A 21884-nucleotide genomic window follows, 5' to 3' on the forward strand; every position below is an offset into this window, starting at 1 on the left:
CGCACAATCGCACACACGCCGCCACACCGCAACCGTGAGTATTCATTCAAACACGCATCTTTTATTGAATTAGATATCGTTAAATAGCTCGTATAAGCAAGGTTATCTTTTAGTTATAGTGTTATTAAAAAGCGATTTCGAACAATAAAATAAAGAATATATAATAATCTGTACAGGAGAACCTTTCTAACAGGTTATGGTGTCCCGATTAATTATTTAGTCATTATATTATAAAAAATTATATTTCTTGTGTTTTTATGCATAGAAACTTTTTTAAAGTGTTTGCTAGATGAAAATGTAATTGCGATGAATTGTACTGTGCGAAATGTAGAGCCCGGTGCTACAAAATACAAAAATTATTGAAAAAGCACGTACAGCAACAATTATTGCTGTAAAACTAACTTCAGCTTTTTTCATTTGTTTTTTTGTTGGCAATAGTGAAATCCTTTCAAATGACGTTAATTTATTGAAGTAATAAGTACTTACACAGCGCTATTTTATTCTACAAATAGAATACATAAAATGCGTGAAAAATAAAAAAAACTGTTACATAAATTATAGTTAAAATATAATTAAAGTTAACGCTGGCGACTATTGGGAAATGTAAAAAAAATATTTATTTTTTATTTTTATTTTTATGATGATGATGATATTTTTATTTATCTTGACTTATTCAGTGTTGTAGAAAATATAACCGAAAATCAATTTACGAAGTATTGCTTTAATACACAGCATGTTTCATGTTTCATTCATCATAATATATTGTTCGCCCTGCTTTCTACTGTACCACTACGTACCGTTTAAATTGGGCCTGATCTACTCGTACAACTAACTAAGCTCTGAGGTGCACTGCTACTGTTATGGATAGGCGTGTCGCTTACCACCAGGTGCACGACTTGTTCGCCCCGTCACTTGGTATTATAAAAAAAAACTTTCGCTTTGTGATATAGATGGTTTTCGTTGGAACAACTGGTTATTATTATATTAAATTTAATTTAAAATTTACCATGAGCTTTTCTGTGAGGGAAACTATCGCGAGGAAATTGGACATATCTGCAAAACAATTTAATGATGTTTGTCGATAACTGCAATTAACACTACTGCAACAAAATTTTTTGGCCTGTTCTGTTTTTATTTCTTTAATTTTTTCACAATATCCGTTTGCTTGTTTCTTTTTTTGAATTTTGTTTTTTGTTTCTTTATTTTTTTCACAAAATTCGGGGAGCATAATTTTAGTACATAAACACGGCTGTTTACAAAAATAACAGAAAATTACCAAATAATAAAGGTTGAGTAGTGTTCATCGATGTGAAGTTCCCAATCCGCATTGGGGCCCAATGGGAGCTACGGCCCAAGCCCTCCCATTGTGAGAGGAGGTGCCCAGTAGTGGGACTATATGTAGGCTATTTGTTATACTGAATGCCTCTTTTAGTTTCGCCTCTCCCTCTGTCCTAAAAGATTATTTTGAATTTTTAAACGAGAGAGGCGGTATTCCCCTGCAATGGTACCGTCTCTCGGGGTCTGGGATTCAAGTTAAAGAACTGACGAACAATACGTACCGTATCGAGTAGAACGGCCTTCTGTATTTGTACTGGAAGGGACACGCCACAGAAATCCAACCGCCTCAATCTGCTGGCGAGACTAACTGGAATTAACCCGTATGCGGACAAAACAATTGGGAGTATTTCAGTGGAGGCCACATGCCACATTTTGGTGATCTCGTATTATATTGTTATTATAAGTGGTTATTATAATTATCAATATACCACGAAAATTAAATGAACTAACAACCTAGATGGTATCTACCAAATTGTGCCTTGAACTTGACTAATATTCGCAAACAGTGAAAGTGAATAGGTAAATATTGAAATGACTTGATTGGTTTATAAATGTTAGTTTTCGATTTTCGTGCTTGAGTGTATCTCATTCTACGGATTACACAGGAAATGTAAGAATAACAGAAAATTGTTAAAAGCAAAAATGTTAATAACTTTTAATATTTGAATAAGTTCATATCTTTTTGTATCTTTGGAGTTTTAGAAGCAGTAGAGCTCCTTGTCTCCTCCTCCTATTTCTGCCGCCAAGCAGTAATGTGAACAATTACTGCGTTCTGATTTGGAAGGGTAAGGGGTGCTGGTGAAATTACAGGCACATGGGACAAGTTGTGGCTTAGATCTTCGATTTAAAACTCTGAGTGGCACTGCCTATGGGCAGGTCGCTTACCACCAGGTGCACGACTTGTTCGTCTCGTCTGTACAATAACTGAGGTGGTTAGTTAGCGGTCAGACACAAATAGCTTGCAATACATAGTTTATGAAATTTTCATTTTGAATTCGAATGTGAAATTCAATTCAGTAAAGAAAGGCAGTGACTGTTTAGTTACGTGAACGCTTGCCTCCTATATCTCAGATCGAGGGTTTGATTCACACCAGGGGAATTGCTTGCACAAATGAATAAATGTGAATAATTTGCGGTTAAATTTACAAATTATTACTTGATTTATTTGAAGATTGGTGATGATAAACCTTGTAATTAAAATTGGTTTCCGAGATATTACACGACTCTTCAATAACTTACGAAGTCCCTAATAAGCAAGGGTCAGAGTGGTGGAGAATACCACTATTTTTAGTTTATTTCCCTTTACAAAGATCGAAGTCTAAGAAAAGTTTCTTCGATACGGATGCCGTGGCTGAAGCTCTCCCAACTGTGAGAAATTTATGAAAGTTTTTAAAAGACTCCAAAAAAAGCAGGAGTTTCTCAATTCGACTGTGTGTATGTTCTTTTTGTATGTAAGTTACTCGATAACTCCTCCATTTGTGAACCGATTTTGATGATTCTTTGTTTTATTGGAAAGAGGGTACTTCTATAGTGGTTCCATTTAATTTTGAAGAAAATCATCCACCTCTAATGGTGGCTGTTCGTATGAAGATTCATTTTTATAAATAGCGTCTAAATTTTATTATAAGGAGCAATTATTTTAGTGGTTGATTTTGCTATTCTCCAATTCAAGGTGCTTTTCTCTCTCAATATACTTTGAGTGGTGAGAACCGATTTTTATTATCTCCTGTATCATGTTCCGTATAGTGACTAACAAGAGGATGAACCCGGGTTTGCGTACTTTCCGGTAACCGATTTCAACAAAACTTTCCAAACAGATGTAATTCCACGTACTTTTGAGGTCGGTTTTTTAGTACTCTGTACTGAGATTATTCTTCATTTGTCTTAACCAAATTTTTAGTTTTTTAGTTAGGTTACCTCGGTTACTAGGTAAAGAGGATTAAAATCCAGCCAATGAGTACAAGACTAAGTACTCTAGTATGCTCTTGATAATAACAAACCTCATATTCCCATTTTCAAATTTTTGTATTCTTTCTCGTAGTTTTTATGAATATTTTATTAAACAGATTTTTCTTTCGATTTTCATTTACTGTTATAAATGTAAGTTACGGAGTGTCTATAATTAATCAATTAGAGAGATCTTTTCTGTTGAAGGTGGTCTTCTCGGTAGAATGCATTAATGTAAAAGGGGTCCCTTCGGCCTTTGCCTGGTCGCTGATCCATGGTTGAAAAATCAATGTGATCAAACGACTAATTATGGCCTTCAAATAATAGTTTTATACATAGTGTTAGAATTTTGATCGCGAATACCGTAGCGTGGTTCTATTCTAACGCACCTTACCTTAAGTTCGTCGTGAAAATACTTCGGAATGTTTTGTACTTCAACAACTATCTTCTCTCATAAGTATATGTTTTCTGATTATTATTATTGAAATAACAATGTCATAGTCTTCCTTTTATTTAATATGCTATGTTATTTAGAAGAAAACAATCCTCACGATTGAGGCTTGAGATCAGTGTAGTAAAATTACAGGTGTTTTTTTCACATGCGGGTTCGATGTCTGGTTCAGAGTTTTTGTAGTAGTAGAGCTCCTGTGAAAGCGTTCGTCCAGGGAAGTACTGCCACCTACTATTTATGCTGACAAGCAGTAATGTCAGCATTACTGTGGTTCGGTTTTGAAGGGTAAGGGTGCTGGCGAAATTGCAGGCACATGGGACTTGTCAACTCATCTTACAGGGTATCGGGCGCAGTGGCACTGCCTCTCAGATTTTTGCGATTTAAAGCTCTGAGTGGCACTGTAACTGTCATGGACAGGCGTACAGATTACCAACAGGCGCACGACTTCTTGGTCGTCCGGTCGCTTGATGTTATAAAAAAAATCCTCAGACATGCCATGTCTTGCCAACAGACTAGCCAGATACACAAATTCTTTCACCTGATTTAAATTACTCGCTGTCAACCCTAATTTCGTATTCTGTAACACTTTCATCCCTTTCAATCATAATCATTTTCGTCTTACTCACTTTCACCATCATTCCTTTTCTTTCAATTGCTTCGTGCATAACTATTAGCATCTCCTGCATTGACTTACAAATAAATGGACGACGGGTCTAATACAAAAACCACGAAAAAAATGTCCCAAGTCAACCTATTCGAAATTTAAATTGTTATGTCATCGCAGTATCGCGCTGTCCGTAGAACAAATGAAGACTAAAGCGGAGTGTCGCGCTCTGTATACGATTTTAGCGCCTTACAAGTGCGGACACTTTTTAGCGCGGACCCGACGTCCATATAATTGTAAGTCAATGATCTCCTGCAATTAATTACGGCATTTGACAAGTAACTCATTGATTCTTATGCCACATTCACTGTTTTACAGATCTAATAAACAACTGTCCAATTTTTTTACTTGTTACCAATCCTAATGACGCAATCTGTGAAACTTTCACGAAAGGTTGAAACAGTTCTACCTCCATCATCTTCATTTGATTCACATCTTAATTTGATTAGCAAACTCGTGGTATTTTCCAAGTTTGTTTTCCGGACTATTGAAGTTATTTTCCTGCGGTTCTATTATACTCGATGGGTTCTATTCAGGACTAACTACACTGACTTCGAGATCAAAGTCAAATAATAGCAAACCAGTACATGTGTTTATTATCTAGATTTCGAAGTATTCTGAATCTGACAAGTGTACAACAAAATGAAAAATGAATGGGTGCTGTTAGAAAAAACTGGGATCTATTTCAAAACAATCCTCAAGTCTAGGTCATTGAGAGCTTCCTTTAAAAGGGCGGTAGAGACAAACGTCTGTGAAAGGACTGCGACAGAAATAGGACTGTAGCTAGTGAGGGTCTGTAGTCTCTGCCTGTCCCAGTTGTTAACGTACAAAATGATATGACATGTAAGATGAGTCATATTAGGGCACACGCTAGAACATAATCTTAAAGGGTATCTGTTATCGAATTTCATAAGGAGGACTATATCTATATGATGATGTGAATATGCCGAATCACGAGTGAACACAGAGTTACACTAATGAGGTTAAACAAAAAAGTTCTGTAGACGGACATCGGGAAAGGGGAATATAATGACACGTACTAATCGTGTGGAAGTGAATAGTGAGTGACAAATGGATTTTTTCTTTCTTTTGTTTTTACTGCGTAAATTATGTAAGCTTTATTTGCTGATGATAATTAACAATTAAAACATTTCGCGGCACTATTACCAAGTCATAGGTTTTTATGGTCAACGCAGAGCTGTTAGGGTACAGTAGACAATGCTGGCAATAAACGGTATTGTACATTTTTCGTGAACCGTTGCCTTTAGTAGCATTAGAGCTCTTTGTGAAAGAGTTCGTCCATTGCCACGTAATGATCACATTACTGCGTTCCGGTTTTTGAAGGGTAAATGTACTAATATATTACAGGCACATGGGACTTGTCAACTTGTGTCTCAGTATGACGCGCGCTGTGGCAGTGCCTTTCAGATTTAAAGAGATTTAAAGCTTTGAGTGGCGGTACTACTGCTATGGATAGGCGTGTCGCTTACCACCAGGCCCACGGCTTGTTCGCCCCAGCACATGATGCTTTATATAATTGCATTATCGATTACAACACATGGTACCACGATTTCGTTTAACCAAGGTAAACGACTCTTTTATGGGGAACTGTATACGTTATTACAATAAGATTACGGAGAATATATTAAGATTATCATTTCCTAAGTTTAAAACTTACATTAAAAGTATTTTAATTAAAAAGTCATATTACAAAATTGAAGATTTTTTTAGATAAAGATGTATGGAAAGACAACAAGAGTCTAGTTTCCACACAATTATTATTCAAAGTGTATTCCATAGCATTTAAGTTTATTTGAAAAGAGCAATTCCTAGAGTTTCTTGCTCGTTCTTCTCAGGGAGGTCAGCGTAGTGAACGAGCAGTAGCTTAAAAATGATGTTTTCAGGTGTAAATAAATTTCTAAGAGGATGGAAAAAGAAATTAATTTCATAGTCTAAGAAAAATTTTACCTATGGATTAAATGATTATTTGACTTTGACTTTCACTTTGACATCATAAAAAAAAGAAAGTTCCCCAGCATTATGATGGTTGTCGTTTATTGTCAAAATAATGAACTGAATGTGAGCGTATTTCACTTCGTCCACATTTCCATCAGCGGTGAGATTGTGCACAAACGTAAGTCTTTCTTAAATAATCTCAGTGTAGAGTACTAAAAAACCGACCTCAAAAGTACGTGGAATTACATCTATTTGCCAAGTTTTATTGAAAGCGGTTACTGGAAAGTGCGCAAGCCCGGATTCATTCCCAAGTTTGCCACTATACGGAACTTGACACAGGAGATAATAGAAATAGAAATAGAAATAGAATACATTTATTACAAAACACCACAACACAATAATAAACAGTAAAAAATTAGAAGTAAAAAAAAAAAATTAAAATAAAACAGAACTAAATTAAACTTAAAACAAACAGAAAATGAATAACAGAAAAGAAAACTAAATAAAATTAATTAAAAATAAAATTTTGGCAATAAATAATTATTCGATCATAAAACTGGAAGTAGATGTTATGTGTGCGGCTGTGGCGTATGTAATAGGATCCACTCAGCTAATGTCACCGCCGGGACAAGGCTGTGACGCTGATTTTCAGTGGACCCTAAAACCGAGTGAGTACCGGACGTGTGTGTCGCGTTTAAACTAAAATAAATTACGTATATATTTCTATAATGTAGTATGGTGTGTTCTCTTATATTTATAAAATACTTAAATAATTCATTTGATACATATATGCAGTGATAAGCATATGCAATGTAATGTCTATTATTTGCAACAAACAAAAATGGGACTTATTTAGTTATAAAAGATATCAATTGCGAGATTTGTGTCACGTGGGCGACGCAAGACGAGCGGGTAGGCGCGCGAGAGGGGTCCCATCAAAATAAAAATCGGTTCTCACTACTCCAGTATATTGAGAGAAAAACGCCTTGAATTGGAGAATAGCAAAATCAACCATTAAAATAATTGCGTCTTATAATTAAATTTAAGCGCTATTTATAAAAATTAATCTTCATCCGTGAACAACCTCTCTTGGTGGTGGATGATTTTCTTCAAAATTAAATGGGACCACTATGGAGATACCCTCTTTTCAATAAAAAAAGAGTCATCAATATCGGTTAACAAATATCGGAGTAAAGCTGACAAATCTGATATTGAGACCCTATTGACCAAACAAGCTTAACACAGTAATAAACACGTCTACTGTGTCTTCATTTTTTAATCACCGAGCGTACGCTTTAATCTATAACGAACGGAGCGGGCGACGCATGGGCGACGAAAGATTGTGTATTGTGATGTGTGCGTCCATATACGGCGCGTGGCGGCCACGCACGCATGCAAGCCACGCTGCTACGTTTGTGTGGTAATTTACTGTTTGCGTCAAAATTCTGTCAATCAAGTGATCTATGCTACGAGATTATAGGTATTATAAGAAATAATTCTTATCAATTTATGATAACGCATAAAAATATAACAACATGATAGTGTTGGGAAGACAGATCAATGTGCAAAACATGATGCAAAATACTGCATATTTTCTTTTTATTTTATAATACCAAGTGATGGGATGAACAAGTCGTAAGCCTGGTGGTAACGGAACAATACTGAATATAACCGTATTTTTATATTTTAGGATTCTCCATGGAACAATTTATGCACATATGTGTTTACACTCGGAAGATAGGACTGTAGTTTAGGGCTTGCGATTGTTACCTGTTTTAGATGGTTATTCTTTTTCAACAGGAAAAATCGTACAGGAGAAAAGGTAACAACGGAAGTCTTATGTCCGAATGTGCAGTCAGTGTTTTTCATCACACTTGTAAAAAGTATAATTGCATGCCATTGTTTATAAGTCAATGTTGCATGCACGCTAACTTGACTATAATGCTCCAAATAAAACCCCTTTTTCTTCTCCTTACAGCCATGATCGGTAAAATAATTAATCATTAACATCAACATCAACCTATTTATACTCCCACTGCTGGGCACAGGTTTAGGCCGTGGTCGTAGGGGACTTTACACGTTTTCCGAGAGTTGTGAACCTTGTTCACCGTGCAGGGCTCATCACGATGTTCTCCTTCAAGAAAAACAAAAAACTCATGGTAAATTTTAAATTACATTTAGCACATAAATTCCGAGAAACTCGGAGGTGCGAGCCCGGTTTCGAACCCTCGGCCTCTGCTTGAGAGGCGTTAAGTAAAACCAATAAGCTATTACGGCTTGTTAAATTAAATTGTCTACGAGGCGAAACACGTGTCCAGTATGTATATTTTTAACCGACTCTAAAAAAAGGAGGAGGTTCTCAATTCGACTGTGTGTGTGTATTTTTTGTATGTATGTTACGCGATAACTCCGCCATTTGTGAACCGATTTTGATGATTCTTTTTTTATTGTTGGAAAGAGGGTACCTCCGTAGTGGTCCCATTTCATTTTGAAGAAAATCATCCACCTCTAAGGGTGGCTGATCACGCATGAACATTCAGTTTTATAAATAGCGCCTAAATTTCTTTTAAGGAGCAATTATTTTAATGGGTGGTTTTGCTATTCTCCAATTCAAGGCGTTTTTCTGTCAATATACTTTGACTAGTGAGAACCGATTTTTATTATCTCCTGTGTCAAGTCCTGTATATTGGCGAACTAGGGGATATTTCAATAAAACTTGGCAAAGAGACTTAATTCCACGTACTTTTGAGGTCGGTTTTTTTAGTACTCTGTACTGAGATTGTCGGTGGTTGTGTTTGTATTTTTTTTATGATACCACGTGAAGGGGTGAACAAGTCGTACGCATTATGATAAGCGACACACCTGTCCATATCGGCATTGCCAGGGCTCCCGTCACTCTGGGACATGAGTAAACAAGGCTCATGAGGCTGTAATTTCACAAGCGCTCTTCCTTCAAACCCGTTCTCAGTGCTGACATTACTGCTTGGCGGCGGAAATAGGTAAGGTGGCAGTAGTTCCTCGGACGAACTCACAAGGAGCTCTATTGCAACGTTAATGCTGCTTTGGTGAGATAACTGCTTGAAAAAACAAGCGCAGCTACGTTTGACCAATGAAGGTCAAGAAGGCTTCGTTTATTTCTTTTTTTATTAATGTGTATTTCCGCCTGAATCTGTAAACCACAAAGATATTGTGGTTTACAGATACAACTATATACGACTGCCTCCGTGGCCGAACGGTTACCATGCCGGACTGCCACCCAGAGGTCCCAGGTTCGATTCCCGGGCCGGGAGAAATATTTATATGGCCTACATTTATTTCTGTCGTGAGTTTGGGTGTAATTTGTGGTTGTCTATGTGTGTGTCCATAGCACCCGCGACACAGGGTTTCCCTAGTGCGGGGCTATGTTGAGTGTGTGCGTTATTATTATTTATTCGGTGTCGGTACATGTAATATTTGTTTAAAACATTTAAGACAAAGGATTTCACTTTCGGCCGGTGACCCTTCGTAAGGATAACGACACGTCGGTATGATGCGCTCATCAAACGCACTTAGTATTCTTGTCAGCATTTAGTGCGTGCGCGTGTGTCGCTTCTTGACTGCGCGTATCTATTATTCTCGCACTATAGTACACATGCATTATGAGTTATTGTTTTGCAATGCAGTGAGGGTAGCTTTAATGTTTTACAGCAGCAAGGCGAAGACAAATAAAAAGGTATGGGAATATAAATAGCAAATGGTAATGCAATAAAATATTGAATATTGAATATTGCACAGACCTAGAGATCGCGACTTACGTTAGAATATTGAACACTGTCACTTACGTCACTTAATTTCGATGAAAGTGAATTATGTACATGGCAACACAGAATATGAAGTTCTATAAAAAAATATTCCGTCAAAATCATTATTTTTGTCAATGAGTGGCGTAAGAGACGACGTGTCTGCTTCAATTTTTAAATGAATTTTGTTATTTTTTATTAAGGAATTTATAAACATGAAACAATTTACACATTTCTTTAATTTACTTTAAATTGAACCTACAACTCATTTATGTTGTTGCAGTTGGGTGAACATTCTGGAGTACATGTTGTTTACACAAGTGCAATATTAGATCTTTCATCTATTTAACCTTTTAGATTCTGCAACCGCCTATGTTTGTAGTCTTCGCAAAATTTTTATTAAATTCGAAGAAATTAAGTTCCGTGATTGCTTTGAAAACTTAATTCCCCTCAGACTAGAGTTTTGCCGAGGGAGTCACTAACTTAATATTAAACCCCGACAGAAAACAAGTGCAGCGAATAAATTGAACGTAGATCAAGTTGATGGAAAACAAGACCTGGGGTTAAAAACTTTGCTTTTGAAGTGCAAATTGAATTCAGCTGCATTGCTAATAAATTTGAATATTTAGAAATATATTTAGAAATGTATATATACTCTGAATAATCAAGTTTAGTTCTTTGACTAGTAGGTAAAAGTAGTTTATGAACGGAGAGCTTTACGCCTCTAAATACATTTGCATCGCTGATTGTACACCTAGCACAGATCGACCGGTTCTTGTTATCGTCCCCTCAAAAATATCTCGGAATCTGGGTCAGGAAACCGGCAAATTGCATATTTATTTCCATGTTACCTTTCAAGAAAAATATTGTTGTCACTTGAGAATCTAGTAGTAAGCTTTCTCTCTTTTTAAGCTTTACGAGCATGTGGATGAGAATTCTCTTGACAGTGAGTTCGGAAATTGTGCACCGGTAGCGAATTTGTGACTTCATTTCAAGTCTGTACGTTGAAAACATCAATAACCTCTTTTTAAGACACCCCTTTTTCATTAATGTATTTATCACCGACAAAATGACATTATGTTATAATTCGTTATCGTTCTCATTTGGCTACGGTTAAGTCTAACTGACTATTCTTTGTTTCAAATCACGTTCACTTCAATTTATAGTACGTACATGAGTATGTACAGATGTGTCTCTACTGTTTCTGTAATCCTCTCTTCAATCAGGTCACTTGAATGGTACGTCAATCAGCATATGGGTACTGACTAACTGTAACTATTATTCACCATGTCAGACAAAGATATTCAATAAGCAAGCTGTATGTAAATAAATAATTACAACTCCGACCACAGGACAAGTTTAATTACCAAGTTTCAGACTTTGTCAAAGGGAGCGCATCCATCTCTTGTAGAGATCCGATATTTCATACTGCCTGGAATGGTAGGAAGCTCTGTTGATTTACAAGAGCTTCCCATCAATTTAAGACAGCGTCCAATATCAGTTCTTTACAAGTTCGCCGCTGAGCACGACATAATAAATTGTTAATTTAAAACTTGTCTTCTACTGAAGAAGCAAAATTCTAATTTTAAGTAAGATTCTCGTAAACGAACGATCTTTTATTGTTAAATTGAATTTAGAAGTCTTTTGAACCGAATTGTTTCTGTTTCGTCCCTTTTAAGCCTTGTGTACTGTTACAGTAATTTTTCCACTGAAGTTTTGAGTATTCACTATTATTAGTATTATATTTGGCTTTTTGACTTCGAATTTATCTTCCAATGACATAAGAGTATGACGTCAGTTGATTAAATACATTTCTTGTAACGTAGAATACAGTGTGTGCGTATTTATATTGTTTGTATAGTATTGCAAAGTGTAAATATTTTGTTTAACGCTATTAAAACAAAGGTTTAAATTTCAAATTTATGCATCAATATTTGTTTATATTAGTTTACCGCGCGAATGTTAGTGACGGGAATCCGTTTTCATATAACAATACCAATTACGAATGAACCTTAACTTCGGAATTGCAAACAGTACTTAGATATTATATACAACATTTGAGGCGTGTAAAAGTAAGACGTTCAGAGTAAAAGACGTAGAGATTTTTATAGAATTCTGATACTTTTTGTATAAACTTTCAATACAGGGGTAGTAAAACTCACTAGTAAAATTTCAAAATTGATATCTTTGTTACTAGATTTACAGTAGCATAAACAAATCCATGTCAGTCCAGTCTTGACACGTTTTTATCTTATCCTGTCAATGAAAATTTTGAGATGATGTTTTCCGCTTCTCCGAACATCGTTCAATTGCAGCAGAATCATAACACAGAAAAACATGCAACTTGCAAGTCATAACTGGAGGCGTTAGGCGGGCCAGGTCACTGGGCGACTTAACTAGATCTCGTTACCGTTACCTTGTGCCGTTATGCCTCAACCACTGCGACAAGGTCTTTGACATTTTGACAAAAAATTACTTCAATTAAAAAAAAGCAGATGACAATACTTAATTAGAACCGAAGACGTGTTTAGTATTTTCGTTCAGTGAAAGAATATGCTAATGTCGCAAACAGGTACATGTCGTATAAAAAGCAATGACATATTCTAGTTACGTGCCTTTGTATTTTACGTGGAAACCCTCTTTCACGTTAGCAATACTATGTAATTATAACGTCAGAAAAAGTTTATTAGTACTGGAGCTGTTCTGTAACCATCCAAACATCTCACGAACGAATACGAACACGTCTTGAAGAATGTTATGCCGTTGCTGATTGTGTTACCGATGTATCGTGAACCTCTTATTGGGGAATTCAGGTCGCAGTATTAATACATATGTGATATACAATGACACACACACACACACACGCACACGCACACGCACAAACACATGCACACGCCCATGTACTTGCACATGCGCACAGACAAGCACACGCACACGCCAACAAACACACACTAGAAGTTTTCAAATTTACACTTTGACATTTTCAAATTATATACTGCAGTTCATACATTTCAATTTCATTACTTACACCTTTTTTTACTGTTTTATAAACTTTTCATATAGGAAATGAACCTATTTTTCCGGGTTTAAATCGCGTATATTCGTTTTTTCAAACAAACCAACGTTTCGGTTTAAATCCGGAAAAATAGTTTCATTTCCTACGTGTAACAATCACGAAAACCTAAGTCTCGATTTGAATTTAACCTTTGCAACATATTATCAAGAGAAATTATCTGTGGTGAGAGACTTGGTCTCCTTCATTATAAGCTTTATCTTAGTTTAGGTACCAGTCTCTTGCAAACATAATGTGTCTTTCTCCACTTCGTTAATCAACCGGTTGTCGATACTAGGACGACGTAGACCCTTTTCACCGCCCTATGAGCTGGTATCCTTTCTAGGTGTCCGAGCCAGCAGAGTGACGCGGACTTGATTTCTCCGATGATATTGAGCTCAGACACGATGTCCTCTAGTACGTTGGCCCCAAAATTGTACAGAAAATTTTTCTGTCTGAATTAGTATTCCCTTACATATAGATACATAGTTATATATATGTAAATGAATACCAATTCATTCGCTTATTTAGTTAGTTCTGTAAGCTAGTCAGGCTTAAGTCTGTGAAGGAGAGCTATTGCATTTCATTTGCAACTTTATTAACAATCTTAATACTTCTGTTGTGGTTTTGCTTTAAAGAGACATACCGGGTTAATAAATTTGTACTTATTGTTATTGCAGGTTCAGAATGCGAGCACTATTTGCGACGTTGGCTGTCCTGGCATTTTTCAATGCTGCAGAATGTAAGTTCACTGTAGTAATATTCTAGATTCTAGTAACCTAGCGGGAAGACACTGGGCTCCGTTAATAATTTCTGTGTTGGGTATGAAATTTAAATTGATCCAAAAATTAGTTTTGTTTCGATTTCATATTAATTATTAAGAGTTGAAGATTTTATATTACGATTTAATTTATAACCGACTTTAAAAAAAAGGGGAGGTTCTCAATTCGACTGTATATTTTTTTTGTATGTATGTTACGCGATACCTCCGGTATTTATGAACCGATTTTGATGATTCTTTTTTGTTAGGAAGAGGGTACCTCCATAGTAATCCCATTTAATTTTGAAGAAAATCATCCACCTCCAAGGGTGGCTGTTCACGCATGAAGATTCATTTTTATTAATAGCGCCTACATTTTATTATATACAGCAATTATTTTAATGGTTGATTTTGCTATTCTCCAATTCAAGGCATTTTTGTCTCCATATACTTTGAGTTGAGAGAATCGATTTTTATTATCTCCTGTGTCATTTTCCGTATAGTGGCGAACTAGGGGATAAATCCGGGTTGGCGCACATTCCGGTAACCGATTTCAATTAAACTTGGCAAATAGATGTAATTCCACGTACTGTTGAGGTTGGTTTTTTTAGTACTATGTACTGAAATTATGCTACTAACTGTACTACATATACTACTGTATATGTAGGACAGTTAGTTGCATGATACAAAAAAGTAAAGGTATTTTCCAAAGAATTGAATTTTATTTAGCTGTAGCGGACAGCAAAGCCCGTATCGTGTGCTACTTTAGCAACTGGGCGGTGTACCGGCCGGGTGTGGGACGCTACGGTATCGAAGACATTCCTGTGGACTTGTGCACGCACATCATTTACTCCTTCGTCGGCGTTACCGAGAAGAGCTATGAGGTCCTAGTCATAGATCCCGAGGTATGATTTCTTAAATTATATGCTACAGTTAAATCAACTTAATGTATGGTTTTTAGCGCAAGCGGTAATGTATTTATAATCATATTGTGTAACCATATTCCCCATAAGTCTAAAGAGTCATAACTTTAAATTAAATTAACTTTTAAACAAAATAAAAAATACAAAAAACAAAACAACTACATAAAATAAGATGAAACAAACAAAAGGCAAAAAACAAAATATAACGACACAAATTGTACTGTCATTTGTGCGGTCGTGGCGTACGCAAAAGAACTTTATTCAGATAATGCCACAGCCGTTATTGACTGTGGTGCTGGTTTTCAATGAGCCCTGAGACACATGTTGCATGTACTCTTTCTTTAGGAACATATTACTTGTTGAAAATGGCGAAACGTGTAAAATAGATTCTTTAACATTATCATCCATTAAAATACTTCCCACATTTAAAGCAATAAATCAATTTGAATACATCGAGTTCTTAGGAGTTTACAATTCAATCGGACGGAAATTCAATATCAATGTTACTAACAAAACTGTTTAAAAAATAATAGATCTTCTCTTGAATACATAAGATACTTTGTCTAACTAATTTTATGTTTGTGAACAGCTGGACGTAGACAAGAACGGCTTCCGAAACTTTACCTCACTGCGGTCGAAGCATCCCAATGTTAAGTTCATGGTGGCTGTGGGAGGTTGGGCGGAGGGCGGATCCAAGTACTCGCACATGGTCGGCCAATTGAGCTACAGAATGTCTTTTGTCAGGAGCGTTGTTGGTAAGTTTATAGTATCTTTGATCTGTCTACATAGAACTTGCTTTCACGCAATTTTAAACAGGTGTACTATTTTATTGGGGTATTCTGGAAGATTTTACTCAAATATATAAATTTCAGAAAAACAACGTTGCGGATTGACATTTGTAATTAATTGGTGTTTAAAAAAAATTCTATGTTAGTTAATTGTGCTCAATAAAAATGCAAAGAATTTACCGATAGCAACAAGTCATTATTGTGAATACAACCCGAGAATTCAACACTCAAAGTTTAGCAAAATTTTGTTAATAAAGGCAACATTATTCTTTTTTAATCTCTCATATCTCAATAAATAGGCCAATCCGTGATGGTGTTTTATAAACTTGACAATAGTATCTGACCCCATAGGAAAATGAAAGCCATGGGAAATTTCTGCTACAATAAGAAGCCAATTCAGATTGCCAATGTTGACGTTACCGTGGCTGAATGATGGACTGCCACGCAGAGGTCCCGGGTTCTATTCCCGGGCCGGGAGGAAAAATTATATGGCATACATTTAGTTCTCTTGTGAGTTTGGGTGTAATTTGTGGTTGTCTATGAGTGTATTCCATAGTGCGGGGCAATGTGTGTATGCGTTATTATTATTATATTACATATTATTATTATTATTATTGGTATTCAAAGTAAATTCTGTAATTTCGCTAAATAAAGTTCAAGGATGTAGTTATAACTAGACCTATTTCGTTATAGGTACAAAATAAACATTGTCGCAATAAACACAGTAGGGTACAAGAGAAACGTAATATAACATAACATATATAATATCAAATAACAATAAACATAACAAATACCAAGAAACAACAACAATCAGGACATATAAAAACGATATTTTCCACCCTGTTGTGAGAGCCCCTGTGGCCTAATGTATAAGGCATCGCCCTGTCGGCCAGACGGGGACTGCTGGTTCAATTCCCTACAAAGAGCTAAATATATTGTTTTTTCTTATTGAATTACAGTAAGTACGTAGGCTATACTTTTAAAGTTCAAAAATTACTTTGGTAAGCAATAAAATATGGAATATTTTCAATAGTAACGATCACATTCTTTTGTTTGTCGTTGAAGTCAATAGTTCGACTTGTCGTCACTAGCCGTTATAAATATCATTATATTCGGCGTCGTTAAATAATTTTCATTCAATATTGTATTCAAAGGCAGCTATTTATTATTAACTAACTAAGCTGACTGCTTATAATCTGTGTGTTCGCGAAATGAATCTTTCGGTAGAGGTAAATTATATTGCTTCCTTGAAATGAGTGATACGACAAAATGCTCTCAGCTTGACTCAAATGCGAAATTAATTTATTTTGCACAGCGAACAATTCCTTGCGTATTGCTTTTTGTTTAAATACACAAACGTTTTCATAGTAGCCCAATTTGTAAATAATGCGTATTATACCTTTGAAGATATTTATAGCACTCTGCAAGTGATTACAACACGTTACTCATTTTATTAAAGGATGTAAAATATAAGTAGGCGCAAACATCTCCATTGTTATTTCTTACCCCCATTGTTACGTACAATAAATATTAATTTTCTTTATAGGTTACAGTTACAATAACCATCAGGACCGTTCATAGCGGTGGTAGCCCAGTGGGAGTTCAAATCCTTGTGCTAGTATGTACTATGAGTTTAACTTCTAACTTATGTACATTTGTGAATGTTTGTAGCAACACCTTTACCTAGCGATAAAGGAAAACATCGCTATTATTTGCATTTTTTGGCAAGTCTTACACCTGGTGTTTAGCGACATGTCTGTCTGCCTGTTTCACTCAGAGCTCTAAATCGCAACGAACTGAGGGACACTGCCACTGCCCTTGTCATCGTGACACATGAGTTGATAAGTCTCATGTGCCTGTAATTTCACCAACCTCCCTTCAAAATCGTAATACTGCATTACGATTAATGTTCACATTGCTGCTTGGCGGCAGAAATATGTTAGGTGGTAGTACTTCGCTGGACGAACTCTTTCACATGTTCTATTACTGCTACTGCATGTCGAAAGAGGTTCCCTTTAAAAACATGTAAAAATCCGAATGGCGGACTAACCAAAACCCATTCTTAAATGAGACTCACGCCCAGCAATGGGAGATATAATGGGTTCACTTTTGATGATAGTGACGATCCATAGAATTACTTAAGAATAAATATAGTATTCCGAACTCATAACCTACGTAGGTATAATATCTATTTCAGAGAGAAAACACATATTTATCAGTGATAATAGGTATAAGGGGTGGGTCAAAAAGGTTTAACCCTACTTCAGTTGGTAATTGAACTGATCATGATAAACAATTTAAGCAAAACCATTAATTTCATTCGTAATAAAGCTTTTGGCCGCCCGTAAAAAACGACCACGGTCAATAGGACATTTGCATAGGCAATCAGGATCTACCATGGTCGGGTCTTTGGTCTTCATATATTATTCAGAATAAATGATAGTTGTTATCACAGCAGCAAACGTGTCTTTATTACAGTTTGTATATTGAAGTACAGTTACGAAAGCGAAACGGCAGAAAGTGAGACAGTGCAAGGAATTGTTACCGGTTTAAGGAACCGTTACATAATTCTTTAATTGACTGTAATGATCATACTTTTCAACACACCGTACGCGGAAAAAAGCATACAGACGGTTTCGAGATTAGAATTCTAACAATCTTCGTTGATATTACACAAGCTTTTTTCTAATTGCGTGGTAGTTGTTACAATGACCGATTTTGTGCTTCCTGCTTTTGCTTTTTGCTTTTGTTAAGAGAAAGATAATAAGTTATTAGGGTTTCGCGATTGTTCCACATAGGAAATGAAACTATTTTTCCGGATTTAAAACGCGTATATTCGTTTTTTCCAATAAACCAACGTTCCGGGCCCTTTACAGGTCTCTTGGCCACGGTTGATTGAGGTGGTAAAGTAGTAAACGTTTCTTGGTTCGTTCGAAAAAAACAAATATACGCGATGATTTTTTTTTATTATTTATATCAAGTGACGGGACGAATAAGTCGTGCGCCTGAGGGTAACGCTTGTCCATGACAGTTTCAGTGCCACTCAAAGTTTCAAAACGCAAAGATCCGAGTGGCACTGCCACTGCACCCGTCATCCTGAGACGTAAGTTAACAAGTCCCATGTGCCTGTAATTTCATCAGCACCCTTACCCATCAAAACCGGAACACAGTGATGCTGACATTACTGCTAGGCGGCAGAAATAAGGTAGGTGGCAGTACTTCCCAGGACGAACTCTTTCACAAGGAGCTCTGCTGCTACTATTAATTTCATTTCCTAGAAATATAGTAATTTTATAATAAATAAAATCACCTCCAACTGCCTCGCAACTACCTCATGCGCAGAGATTGCGGGTTGGATTCCGGGGCCGGAAGAATTGTCCGTATTTATTTCCGACATTTATTTCTCTCGTCAATTTGGGTGTAATTTGTGGTTGTCTATGTCCATGGCACATGGTTTAGCTAGTGCGTAGCTAGTGTGCGGTATTATTATTATATGGATATCTATTTTAGACTTTCGCCTCGCCTTATTATTATTATTATCTATCTATTATAGCTATCTATATAATTATTAATTATGAGTTAACTTCAAAAGAGCAAACCTAATTATTTTAAGAGTGTAATACAATGACGCGTTCCGCATTCTTGTAAACTTACCACGCTACTGCATCGATCATATTCGCCGCCGAGGCATTGTCGGACTTCTTTGCGGACTCGCATTGCTTCCTTTTGGGACAGATTGCGTGGTTTTCCACTATTTCCGCCGATATGCCTTTTATATTTTAAGTACTAGTGTTCCATCCACCGCGACACAAAAAGGAAATAGATTAGATGAAGATCTGGGCAGGTCATATCTTATTTTATTTTACTCTTTTATATTTTATTCTAGAGTATTATCATTATTGTGTATATGCAAATTGAGATTTTTCTGAAAATAAACAATTTTTTTTTTTACTCCAAATTTAAAAACATGGTACCTATATAAAAATATCGACAGTAAATTATGAATAAAAACTATCCATACGGAGTTTGTATAAAGAATTAATGAGCTGATGCACATTCTATTATACACACTCCCGGGCACATAATTCCAGCAAACTTGCATTTTCAGTTCAAATAACAAAATGTCAGGAGCATACTATCAATATTGTACATATGAAATAATGAAATTATTATTACTTTTTTGGTTATTTTGTTCTGTCAGTGTCGATAATTAATTACGTTTGCAATATTCGTATACCAAATGGTGCATCATAGAGAAAGTTTTAAAAATTAATTAACAACAAAACTGTGCCAATATTATTATGTACTTTTCTACCTATAATGATGCATAAAAATATTATTATTATTATTATTAAATTCTACGTATATATTACTAATAGCCATCAACGATCTTCAAGTTGTTCTATAAAATATAAAAATTCATCACGGTGTAACAGGTTATAATAATAATAACGCACACACTCAACATAGCCCCGCACTAGGGAAACCCTGTGTCGCAGATGCCATGGACACACACATAGAGAACCACAAATTACACCCAAACTCACGAGAGAAATAAATGTAGGCCATACAAATATTTCTTCCGGCCCGGGAATCGAACCTGGAACCTCTGCGTGGCAGTCCGGTATGGTAACCGTTCGACCACGGAGGCAGTTTGAAAACCATTAAAAAGGTAAACATGGATAATATCTTAAAGGAAACACTACAACTATAATTCTATATACAACACGGATGACTAACCACATACAACAAAAGGTAATTCTAAAAAAGGACTATATTCACAATACGAAATAAAATTGTAATAAAACCCTCGACGACAGTTGAAATTTTAAAGTGTATTAAGAATAGGGATAGAATGCATATGAAAGCAAAAAATGAACCAGGTAATGCTTAAACAATGTTTGATTTATCAAAAACTTATTACGCAATTTGTAACTAGTATACTAAACGTCTTTTTCATAAGTCCTTGTCGGAAATTTGGATTTGCAAAACCAGGGAAAACTTTTTCTTCGATGATAACATTACACGTTATCTTTTTTCACTATTTTTGTATTCTAGCCCTAAGACAAAAATGCGAGGTGGCTCGAATTATGTGTCCGGGAGTATATTTCCACCGCGAACATAATATCGCGAGGCGGAGCAACGAGGTATGCGATTAAAATGTTAGGTACCTAGCATTTGCATTATTACGTGACTGCCGTTCCCAACTCATGCGGGAATTTTTATATCCTTCTTTAGTCCGCTCTTTGCTTTGAATCTGCGAACTAATGTCATATTTACGAGTACGAAAGAATATCACTCTGTCGGAAATAACTCGTCTACATCAGACAAATTATGTACTCTAAATATGTAATTGTACGTCGTAATTTATGGGAGCGTAGGATGTTTAGAGACCCTTTACCGATTGAAGACAAGGAATAGAGGCGGGAAGAGTATAAAGAAAGGAGTTTATTTTAAACGTTTATGGTCGTGAAAATATGGATTATATAACGTTTTCAGTAAAGTTACATCCAACCTTTCAACAGATAGTTTGAATTTCTTATTACAGTCCCGAATTTGCGTTTATGTGATTTTGTGTTAAAAACTGCTCTGAAATATATACATGTAATTATAAATACGAAGATCGATCACTTTGAAACAGTTCCTTCGATCCGACTGGATTCGAACCACCTATTTATTACAGAAAGTTTACTCAAGATGGCGTATGTAAGTGTATTTGTTCTAAAATTTACGTCAGGAGCAACTGATTACAAAACTGACGTGAAGTCGTGAACCATAGTAAGTTTTCCATACTCTTCGCTGTACCAAGTGGTATAGCGAAGAGTATTGAAAGTAGAGTAGGTTATTGTTTTTAGGTTTTGTGCAAGTCGCGTCAAAAAAAAGCGTCTGCAAATTTGTTATTGCACCCTGCTTCAACGGTAATAACTTGTACCTTTTAAACGTTTATTGGAACAAAACTTGGAATTTATTTTACAGATTTCTTGAAGAAATACGACTTCGATGGTTTGGATTTGGATTGGGAATATCCTGGTGCTGCGGATCGTGGTGGCTCCTTCTCCGACAAGGATCGATTCTTGTACCTCGTTCAGGAATTGAAGAGAGCATTCATCAGAGCCGGCAAAGGCTGGGAGCTGACTGCCGCCGTGCCTTTGGCCAATTTCCGGCTCATGGAAGGGTACCACGTGCCTGAACTGTGCCAGTAAGTCACGTTTGTCAATCTATTTTT

The 21884-nt window shown here is 36.1% G+C and overlaps 1 protein-coding gene across 2 annotated transcripts in view; it reads left to right on the forward strand.

Moving 5' to 3' along the window:
* LOC113239524 (endochitinase) overlaps window positions 1-21884 on the forward strand; it is a 27907-nt gene continuing 6023 nt past the window's right edge. Inside the window, exons 1-5 of one of the 2 annotated variants that reach the window (XM_026476564.1) lie at window positions 1-34; window positions 13868-13929; window positions 14683-14852; window positions 15460-15625; window positions 21635-21857. In XM_026476564.1, coding sequence (XP_026332349.1) covers window positions 13875-13929; window positions 14683-14852; window positions 15460-15625; window positions 21635-21857 — 614 coding nt within the window. In that variant the 5' untranslated portion in view covers window positions 1-34; window positions 13868-13874. Of the gene's footprint in view, window positions 35-13867; window positions 13930-14676; window positions 14853-15459; window positions 15626-21634; window positions 21858-21884 lie in introns of both variants that reach the window. The other variant, XM_026476563.1, reaches the window with a different exon arrangement.

This window comes from Hyposmocoma kahamanoa, unplaced genomic scaffold, assembly GCF_003589595.1.
Source record: "Hyposmocoma kahamanoa isolate Upper Pololo Valley unplaced genomic scaffold, ASM358959v1 99879, whole genome shotgun sequence".
NCBI lineage: Eukaryota > Metazoa > Arthropoda > Insecta > Lepidoptera > Cosmopterigidae > Hyposmocoma > Hyposmocoma kahamanoa.